The sequence below is a fragment of the Oxyura jamaicensis genome, chromosome 2, assembly GCF_011077185.1.
Source record: "Oxyura jamaicensis isolate SHBP4307 breed ruddy duck chromosome 2, BPBGC_Ojam_1.0, whole genome shotgun sequence".
Taxonomy (NCBI): Eukaryota; Metazoa; Chordata; class Aves; order Anseriformes; family Anatidae; genus Oxyura; species Oxyura jamaicensis.
The window spans coordinates 4,308,882-4,319,970 of record NC_048894.1 but is presented as its reverse complement, the minus strand read 5'-3'; the positions used below and the strand labels follow the sequence as shown (position 1 = coordinate 4,319,970).

Genomic DNA, 11,089 nt, shown 5'->3' with positions numbered 1-11,089 from the left:
GTCAGGACAGTGAACATGAAATGCTGAGCACCAGAAACTGAAAATTTTGGACAGGTGAGGAGGTGAAGTAACGGGAGGAGTTCAATTAACTACCCACAGAACGGGTCAGCTATTCATCAGGATGAGATGTGGAAACAAAACTCCTGGAAGAACCTGCACAGGAATCCACATGAGAGACTCAAGTGGTGCTTGGGAACCAGCTCAAGTGGAACCAGTGGAAGAGCGATTCTTTAGCAGTGGTAACACCATTAAGTTGCTAGAGAAAAGAGCAGGTGACTGAAAAGAGCCCTAAATAAAAAATGTGAAAAAATGGAACAATATAAAAACAACACTATTCGTCAAGAAAAAGCTGAAAAGAACAGCCCCAAAAGCAGGAAGCCTACAAACGGCCTAGAAGACAGAACACCGTATTCGGAGCACAGATAAAACATCGACCAAAATGAAATAAAAAATGAAAAAAAAAATCCTATTTGGCTAAACAGGGAATTAAGAAGGATCTCAGAAAGAAGGACGGAATTTAAAGAAATTGAAAGCTTGCCCACATGCAGAGAACAGAAAAGCCATACAGCATGACAGATCAAATGTAAAAAAAAAGAAATTAAGAGGGTGGGAATGAATTTGAACAGCACTTTATAATGGATACTCAACTTCATAGCAAAAAGTCCTTTAAAAACATCAAAAGCAAGAAGCCAGATGAGGAATTAGTGGGACTGCTTGATGAAGAACATAAAAGGGGCACTTAGGGATAAACTTAGGGATGTTTATCCAGTGAATTTATTGCACTGGTATTTATAGTAAACCAACTTCAATACACAAGAAATATTAGACCAAATAGATAATGCTAATAAATCAACAAAAGTGGGCAGCATTCTCTCAAAGCAACAGTACTGCCAGCACATGGCACACGTGTGCTATCCACCCTTAAAAAGAGCTGTTCTGCCAGAGTCCTGCTCATGTAATCCCGTCTACAAGAAGGGCTCCAGGAGGATCTGAGAATTATGGCCTTGTAAGTGACCTCCATGACAAGGTGACAGAGCCCAAAATAAAGAATAAATATACTGAGAACATGTGCAACTGCAATCACTTTGGAAAAGAATGGTATAGATTTGTAAAGGGAAACTGAGCCTCACTTGGTCTTAAGTGTGAATGTTATCAGTCATGATTTAGGTAAAGAATTGGGGTAAAGGGACGTTTGGGTAAAGGGAATCTGGGGACAGTTCAAAAGCCTGTTAAGTTTCCCTCCACAATATCATTTTCTGCTATGTACTTTAATACTTTTCCAGCTTATCAGTAGTAATTTCCTATGTTCCTGATCTCAGCAGCTCTAGAGTAGAATAGTCAACACAAACTACTTTACATTTTTAAACAAAATGTACAACTGTAGCACTGAAATGAAATTATTTCTAATGAATATCCACACTAATGAGCCAAGTTCAAATTAAATGCATCATTTTACTCAAACACAAATTCTGTAAATTGAAGTGGGTGTCATAGCCTTGAGGAGCTTAAGCACTGCTTTAAAAGAATCTGTCAATCATTTAATAGAAATTCTTTTTTAATACAGTGTTGCTGATCTATGTCTCACGTCCAAGGTTAATTTAATGCTTAAAATGTAGCATTTCAAGTACTGTTGCATGAAATAATTTATCTTGGAAAAACACAGAGAACAAGGGAATACGATTATTCATGCGAATAAGAGAACATGAATTACAAAAGAGAGCAAATTATATCTATATAATGCAGACATGCAAAGATCAATCCATTATGCCAGGCAACACAAAGAAAGGAGATATAAATTGTAGGGTAAAATTATTGCTATATACAGTACTGTTTCTTCTTAAGCAAAAAAAATACCACAGCTTCTGGTCAAGTCAGTTGAGGTGCTACTACACCAGCCAGAAAAAAACTTTAAACCCATCCTGGTACCTCTGTTCTGCCAATACACTCTGTCAATGGACTCTTCCTTTGAAAGGCCTTGAATGGAGAACACACACAAATACTTGGTAGTTCCACACAGGCCCCAGTGCCCTTACCAGTACCATTTAGACCAAAATTCATCCCATAGCAAAACCAAGGAGGGTAGGTTTCAGGGATAGGACCTCTGTTCTCAGTAGGAAGAGGACCAGACGCTTGACTTTTTTTTATATCTATAAGCCCAGACGATGATCGTAACTAAATAATTGAGATGCTGGAGTGTTCCTGGAACACATCTCTGAGTGCACGAAGGAGAAGCTCTGTGGAAAGCACACAGAGGTCTTGGTAGTCAGCAAGCCAGCAATGGGGCCTGGCAGTGAAGATGGCTGACAACATCCTGGGCTGTATTGACAGGAGCAGGGCCTACTAACTGAGGAAAATTGATCGAGAGGAATGATTATCCCTTTTACTCCGAACTCATTAGATCATATCTACCTGACCACATACAGTTTTGGGACCGCTGGTACAAGAAAGACATTGATCAACCAGATTGAGTTCAGTAGAGAGGTCACTGAGATGGTCAGGGGCTGGAGCACATGGCATGTACGATGTGACTGAGGCAACTGGGCTGGTTCAGCATGGACAAGGTTTCCAGGAGAAGAATTATGTGAGAAAAAGTTCACCCCCACCAACACAAAGAAGCACTGGGGACAACAGCAGATGGGGGTACCTGAATAACAACACCCTGTCCTGGCTGTTCTGGGCTGTCACAGGAGGGTCATCAGCTTGGTGGAAAACAGAGGAACAGACAAGGGAGACACAGCAACCTCCCAAGGGAAAAAGATCCACTGCTGCAGCTCCATGTGGGGCTGTCACAGGAGATGGGACAATGAGAAGGCTCTCCAGCACAGCTTTCAAACTGGGGTGGGGTGGGGTGGGGAGGGGGATACAAGGCAGGGAAGAACATCATGGAATTGATGAAAACTTACTAAGGCATGCTTAGAAGGAAACAAAGGCAGGGAAAGTTAGGGATCAAGGTGATTTAGGAAGGGTTAGATACAGAAAGAAAGATACAGTACACTTTGTCCTGTGTCCTGATCAGTATGATTTGTCCTGTCTTCATAAACTTCATTTCTAACTACTGTCCTGGGTGAGTGACACTATTCTGTGGGCATGTGTGTATATGGAGGGCTGAATCATCTGTTTCCTTATGCTCTGAACCCATCCATTTTTCCCACACCTCTGCAAGGCTAAGGACTAAAAAAGAGGCAAGCAGACGAAGAAATAACAATAGACCTGAATAAATGTACTGGCAACAGGGAGTTCAACCAGGTTTCTTGTTCAGCACCCCATACAGCACCCAGTCAAGTCCCTTCCAGTACAAATCAGTCACTGTTCAAAGTTCTTATAAAACCTTAGTCCAAAACTGTAGCATTAGCTTCATTGTCCATTTTTGTTCACAAAATGGCTGGCATTTTACATTTAGAAAATTCTTCATGCATTCTAATTTTACTTTAACAAACAAAGAAATATTCTTCATTTTCAGACAAAAATAAAACCACAACCACCAACAAAACAAATTCAGGAACATTAACTAGACAAATAAAGGTCATTTTAAACAGCATATAAAACCTCAGGCTTACGTGCAATTATGTTCTCTATAGCATACAGCAGAGAGCAACAAGGGCAGCCAACAAACTGCAACACATACATAATTGTGCACAATTATACAAGCAATACATAACTTGTTCTAATTACTTTGCATTGATTAGATTCTATTGTAGTTTGAACTGTCAAAAAGATGATAACTAACTCCAGGTGCTTTTTAAAAGCCAAATTCTATTCACTGTGCATTACTCACTCTGGAAAATAACAGTACTTACAGACTGCACAATTTTCAAAAAATATTTTAAGAAGCCATTCCAGACCTCACATTTTGCTGGATTGCTGGGACTGTCACTCACATTACCGACAACATTTCCCTTTAGCCCTTAACTGGAAGAATGTTTCTAGACCACAAATATTCAGTAATTGGCGATGCTGAACGGGCCAAATGTCACTACCCACCCTGCTATCCCAGCTGCTATGTGAACAGTCGGTGAGACCAAAGTGTCTGCCATGGTTGTCACTGACTGGGATCCTGAAAGCTGGGGCAGTGATACTTGTGAGTTTGATAATTAATTAAAAACAGAAGGTAGCCTCAGTTACTGCTGGTTAACAGACCGACACAGACAGGAGTGCCATTTCCCCACAGTGTGACCACTCAGCTCCGAGTGAGATTAAGGATATGTGGGAATCTGCAGGTAATCGCCTCTGGAAACCCCTCTGCAGCATCTGTGGAGATGCTGGAAAACTGGAGCAGGTGGGATGCAGCTGATGGCTTAAGAAAGGGTTAAGTGCACAGGGGAAAGGTTAGAGCTCAATTACACCATCAGAAGCTGATGCCAGGATCTACAGTTTATACAGCTACATGCTATCAAACTGGACTTGCTGAATTAGGGTGATCCTGCCACTGATCTGGCAGCTCATGAGGATAATCCAGGTTCTGGGACTATTCAGATGAGACAGCCAACCACACCTGGACAGACACTGTCAGCCAGTGCAACCAAAAATTGTACAGAAGATCCTGGGGAATGGGAATCTCAGGCAGTGAGAATCTCAGCTCCAAGAAGCTATGCTGTTAGTTAACACAATGCCTGCAGCTCTGCAGACGACCAAACACTCCAGACCCAATTAGGTGATATGCTACCAGCCAGCCCTGAGGCTGCTTGGACTGGAAGGTGATGCTGCATTTCAATCTGCAGCAGTAGAAATCCCTGAGGTGGGAGTCCTCACAACCTGAGGACCAAGGTTTACCTACTGGGTGGCAGCTGACAGCACTGAAATGAGTACCATTACATACAATAAGTAGAATGGAGTATGAATAAAGTTATGTTGACACCAAAAGTAAACTACTTGTGGTGAAATGCCTATGCTATAATGAGTTTATATTGTTCACCACACACTTTGGTTTCACGTGGAGCCCCAGAGCTACTAGGCTTATGAACCTACAGCACCCATAGTGATGCTGCTCTTGGCCTGTGTATTATTTCCTTTGCTGTACATTGCTACTGTAACCACTTGGTTATGACTTAAACTATTAGGATGATAATCTTTACAATTTAGTCTTCAGTGTGTAGTTCACAGTGGAAGGGATGGAGTTTGTAATGTTGTAGGCTGTAAGGAGCAATGGGCCACAGCAGTGACCAGTAGGGGAGGATATCACAAACCTCCATATGACAGTGAAAATCATAGAATCAAAGGATGTTTTGGGTTGGAAGGGACCTCAAAGCCCATCTAATTCCAACCCCCTGCCATGGGCAGGAACACCTCCCATCAGCCCAGGCTGACCAAAGCCCCATCCAGTCTGGCCTAGAGCACTGCCAGAGATGGAGAAGCCACAGCTCCTCTGGGCAAACAAGAAAAACAAAAAACAAAAAAACAACAAACAACAACAAAACAACACTTCCAAGCAGTCTTCAGACAAATTAAACAGCAGTGGAAAAAAAACAGTGTGTGCCAAAACTTAATCAAATCACAGAGGTATTCTAGCTCAAACATGTTTCAGGAAACATCTGAAAATGTTCGAGAGGCTCTCAAGGGAAAAGAACATACCATGCCAGGTCAGGTACATTGCTGAGAGACATCCAGCCTGTGGCTGACACCATGCTAGAGCAGGAATCACTATGCTTATTGCCTCAAACTCCCATGTTGCCCTGCTGTTTGTCACAGGAATTTTTATGGACTGAATGTATTGTAGTGAAAAGAAGGAAAAGGGGAAGATCGATGTTCTTCTAAACATTTCTCTAATAGTCGTGTTTGTTTGCTTGTTTGTTTAATTATTTGTTTTAGCCTATGCCCAAATCATGGTCAAAGACTGGTGGATAGCAAACCAACTCAAGTAAAATACCCCAACTACAGACTGCTTCTTTTCTGTGACACTCTGTTTCTCCAACCCAAAGAGCATTGGCCATGCAGAGCTATAAACCTTATTCTTTGATCAGAATGGACTGAGGAGCACATAGTGAGTAGTGGTGACACAAGATACTAGACTGGGAGCACCAGGGATGACTCAGCTTGCTTTGCTTCTTGGCACCATCACTACTAACTCCCATGACCAGTATATGCAGTTACAGAAGTCCAGGAGGCTGTGGCTACTGTACTCCAGACATGGTGCTAAGTTTTGGAGGAACACAGTAAAAATAGTCTAGCCAGTGCCTTTAAGTAATTCTCTCCCATTAATAAAATGCAGCATTTAGAAACAGGACTTCCCAGTGTCTGGACTATCCATCTATTAATAGTACATTTTCTAGATAAGTCTGAGCAAGACAAGCTAGTACAGATACATGGGGCTGGAGAAGACAAGCAGCAGTAGACACACCACTGCAGAAGGAGAAGGACAATTTTTTAAGTGTTAACTAAAATGTTAAAAAGCTGTCACTGTGACTTCAGTGCCTTGAAACACAGCTCTAGAAACCAACAGTTTCAGTTGTAAAGAGGGCGGCCATTATGCCAGGGCTCTGGCTGTGGCAGGCCGGGGCATACCAATTCATTAGTGACAAATCTATGAAGAGAAGCTTGTGGTGGACATTTTGGATGTTCTTTTCCACACTCTCTAAGATGCATCTGTTAGGTGTCAGGACACTGCCTCTGCCACAGCTGTCCCTGAGGCCTTCACCCTAAGCGCACTGCACATGGATCCCAGAGCTCCACTTTAGTTCAGGCCTAGGCCTTGGGTCTGCCCTTGAGCCATGGCACTGGCAGTCCTATGCCCAGTCCTGTCCCAATCTGATGGTCTGGCCTCCAGAACTGGCCTCAGACACGACTCATCACTTCACATCTGGTAGTCACTGCACTGCTGATGAAGGCTATTGCTGCCAGCATCCCTAACATGCTCCCTTGCTCAGGCATTGCTGGCCTGCACCTTGCTGGGGAGGTCACTCCCCTGTGCACTGCAGTCACCAAGCTCCCCTTCCTTTGTGGAGCAGATCTGCTGTTGCTCCTCTCTGACACTGGGAAAATGGGTAACAGCAAGAGAGGCTTCCAGATAAACTGTGCTTGTGCTGAGTGTAAGATACACATTGCCAAAAGTGCCTATCACTGCTGATCAAGAGGAACCCAAGGGACACAGTGAGGGCTTAACAGCCTCAGCCCCTTGTCCCTCCAGGCTGCAGGTACGTGATGCTGGCCAGACCACTTGAACATACACATTTTGGTGCCTGCCAGTACAAGGCTATCAATGTTACTAGCATAAAATATGTAAAACAAACTAGCAAAAGGATTCTGCATAGTAAAAAATCCCCTTCCACGGGACTTCATACAGAATTTTTCTACAGAAATAGCACATTTTTGGTACTGCCTAATGCAACCTCATTCACCCGAGGAACCCCATGACCTCAGGGGTGCTTCCCTCAGGCGGTCAGGGAGGTGGAGCATGTCATTGGCATCTAATTTCTTGGTGGGATGATGCTGGAAGATCTGCCCCATGCTACTATAGTGAATGCTTTCAACTCACTGTGAGCCGGCTGAGTACTAAATAGTAGGTGCAAGTAGTGGAGAGACATTGTCCCACATACCCAACAACTACCCAGGTCCTGTAACAGTTCTATTCACTATGTACTATACCACCTAGAGAGGACACGCTGAGAACAAGACACTGCATGGAGATTAGTTATTGATAAAGGTAAAACTCAGAATATCAGTACTATAATCAGGTTGTTATAGACATTCTGTTTCAGGAGCCCACTGGTCTTTGTCATGACCCAATAGTACACGTTCATCAGCTTTGAAATGCAGTTTCCTGATTTCTTTCTGTTTGCATCCCATCCGAGATTGCTTTCTGTGCTCTTGTGAGACCTCGTGTCACAGCACCTGCAAGTACCCCGTTAGGAGTGCCCTAAGAGCTACTTCTGGGGAAATCAGTCCTATATCACCACCTCATTTAATTTCCTCCTCAGGTTATAGTCAACCTATTTTTGCTGGTAGGAGTTAAATCAGACCTTGAGAACATCACTGCAATGGACTGTCACAGAAAACCAGATGGTACCAAAGTCACCCTCTACAAAATCAGTAGCTGCAGCCAGCTTTTCCTGCTGTTGCAATACTGATCTATAAACGCAAGGGGGCATTCCTGGCATTTACATTTCAACTTGAGAAAATTGAAAAAAGCCTTGAGCAGTTACTGCTCTTCTAAGTAAACAGAAATACAAAAGCTGACTACAGGTTAATAAGGCTGTACTTCTGTATACATGCATAACAGTATCCATCTTTTAAAAGGACTGTTAGGTATTTCATTATTCAGAAGTAAAAGCTCTTAAGACCCATGCTTTGTTTTACTTAATCACAGTATCTTTGCATTTCACTCTCTCTTAGAGGAAAGCAGACTCCAAGAACAGAACAGGCACAGAACACTTTTTCAGGCACTGCATTTAAGCTCCATTCCCACAAGCTGCTCCTCCATTCCTGTCTGTAAAGAAGCAGTAAACCTGCACATCCATCTGATCTGACTGATGCCACACACTGGGGACTTTTCTATTTTTGGGAATAAAAGTCATTCCTATGAAAAGAAATATTCACTCTTCTTCCCTTCTTGACTTTGAAAGCTCTTGATTACTTCTCATTCGCTTTGGAAACAGCTATATTCTGCAAGCCCAACTCCCTCCAATGAGTTAATTCACTTGCAATAAGCTTTACAGCCCTCACTGTAATGTTATACCAATACCTACTTAAAAGCTCCTTCTAAATATGTTTCCAAGTACCACTCAACTCATTCTTGTCTTGCAGCTTTCTGAAGAGCACAAGACTTTACTGAAGTCTGTGTTGCAAAATGCTTCTGCATTTCAATTCCTGCATTGAGTGCTGTGCTGGGCTCGCACAACCCCTTCTACCTCCCAGCTCCCATCTGCTACGTGGTAAGACATCTCAACTTCTGGTTTGTTTCTCTCTTCTCTGTATTTAATTTCCCCCCTGACGAGTTTTCCATAAACAACTTCACTTCTTGTGAACGTACATTGCTTCAACCACACCATGCAATTTACTCCTGTGCTGCAGACACCTGCTTTAATCTTGAGGTCTCACCCAAAAAGCTAACCACTGCCCTCTGGTCAGGACCAAGGGCTTGCTCCTGGCATGCTACAGCTCCCGTGTTTGTAAGGTACAAAGCCACGCTTTGCTTCTTAAAAACCTGATGGCCCGTGCTGGAGCTGGGGAAGAGTGTGACAAGGAAGGAGCCGCAGAGAGGAGCTGGTATGGACTGACCACAACTTCCCGTGCCACTTGGTGAGGATGGAAGAGCCAGGAATGAAGAACTGAAGTTGAGCCTGGGAAGGAGTGGCAGGGAGATGGTGTTTAAGTTTTTGGCTTTGTTTCACATCATCCTGCTCTATTTTTTTTATTATTATTATTATATTTTTTTTTAATTGGCAATAAATTAAAGTTCCCCAAGTCAGTTTTATCAAAATCTCCATCCTTGGACACTGCTACCCTGAGCAATCTAATCTACTTTAACCCTGCGTTGAGCAGGGTGTTGGACTACAGTGACCTCTGGAGGTTCTTTCCAACCTAAATCAGGTCCTCAAGCCCAAAGCATGACTAACCACAATCCCTCCTGTTAATAAGTTGTAGAACTGGCTAATTAATGTACATTCAGCCTGAAAGGAAAGACTGAATTGAGGATTATGTCTGAAGATGATGTCTATGCTGAAGCTTAATTTTACAGCTGCATTTTTGTTGTATTAAACAAGAGGGCAATTTTACAGGAAGAAACATAATGGTTGGAAGTAGCATTAGCACAGGAGTGATAGCTTGCATTTAACTATGCTTCTTTAAGTGACTTAGGAGTTGGACTCAATGATCCTTGTGCCTCCCTTCCAACTCAGGATATTCAATGATTCTATGACTTAAAAATAATAATAATAATAATAAACATCAGAAAATCACCCAGCGCCTCAGATTTAAACATTCCTTTCTCAAATTTTATTACTGAGCAGCTCCTAAGTTTTTCAAGCAATTACCGAGATGCCTGCTGCGGCGTTACCCAGCGAGCTCTCCCAGCACCGAGCACTGCTCCCGGGGGAGGAGTTCTCCCTGCTTCCGATGACACCGGGTCTCTGCAGCAACACGGCCCCGTTCCTGCTCCATGGCACCAAGGAGCTGCCATGCCGGCGGGCTTGGATGCTTTGTCAGGCTCGAATGATTTGTTGGATGAAGTAAAGGATACGCCCCCTGAGCGCGCTTTGGGCTAAAAAATGGACAACTCCTTTGTGGAAGAAGTGGCTGCATCACTGGTGAGGGAATTTCTCAGTAGAAAGGTAACTTTCTCTCAATTTTCTCGTTAGGACAAAGGGGAATGACACACAACAAATGTTAAAGATTAAGGAATACTGGGAGGGGGGGCTTCTGCCAGCCTTAAAGCAGACAGACTTGAACCGCAACAAGCTCCTAGGGTGAGTGTCTGCACTACATCTCCCACAATGCCTTTTATTTCTGATCATGGAAGGCAGCTTCCTGCTCGTTTGAGAAAACCCGATTCATACCCACAGGCGCCTGCAAAAGAAAACAAGATTAAGTCAAGTCATGCTCATTCAAGCTTTTCCTCCTTAATTGCTTGTTTTCCTCCTTAATTGCTTATTTATTGTCCTTGCTTTGTCCTATTTCTAGCGTCTTTGTTTTTACAAGAGATGCACACAGCTGCCCAGATGAATACTAAAACAAAACAGAACAAGAGGTACTGGTGCTAAGGCAAATGGTCACACGTGTCTTTTTGTGGTGTTCTGTATTAGCTTGGCAGACAGCAGATTTATCTGGGAGGAAAGGGAGACGAAAGTGGCCACTGTACCTAAAAAAAAAAAAAAAAAAAAAAAAAAAAGAAAAGGGAAATTTTAATTGTTGTTGCCCCGGCGGCGGCGGGGCCGCGCCGCCCCCCGCCGTGTCAGGAATGAGTTGGTTGTACCAGAACCTTAACAACCACTGTGCGATGAAGTGCTGCTTCACAAACCTTGCTTTCCTTCATCTGTTTTGCATCCAGTCTCCAAATGCACATTTTTGACGTTAGTGAACAAAAGTGAAATATTTGCCACCAGAATTTCCAGTGCATAATTCATTACTTGCCATTTACTTCCAGAAGTACAAGAGAATT

General features: G+C 43.0%; 1 protein-coding gene across 1 annotated transcript in view; it reads left to right on the top strand.

Annotated features, from left to right (window-relative positions):
* Nucleotides 1–9,942: 9,942 nt before the first annotated feature.
* MINDY4 (MINDY lysine 48 deubiquitinase 4) overlaps nt 9,943–11,089 on the top strand; it is an 83,551-nt gene continuing 82,404 nt past the window's right edge. Inside the window, exon 1 of the mRNA XM_035317609.1 lies at nt 9,943–10,262. Coding sequence (XP_035173500.1) covers nt 10,200–10,262 — 63 coding nt within the window. The 5' untranslated portion in view covers nt 9,943–10,199. The remainder of the gene's footprint in view (nt 10,263–11,089) is intronic.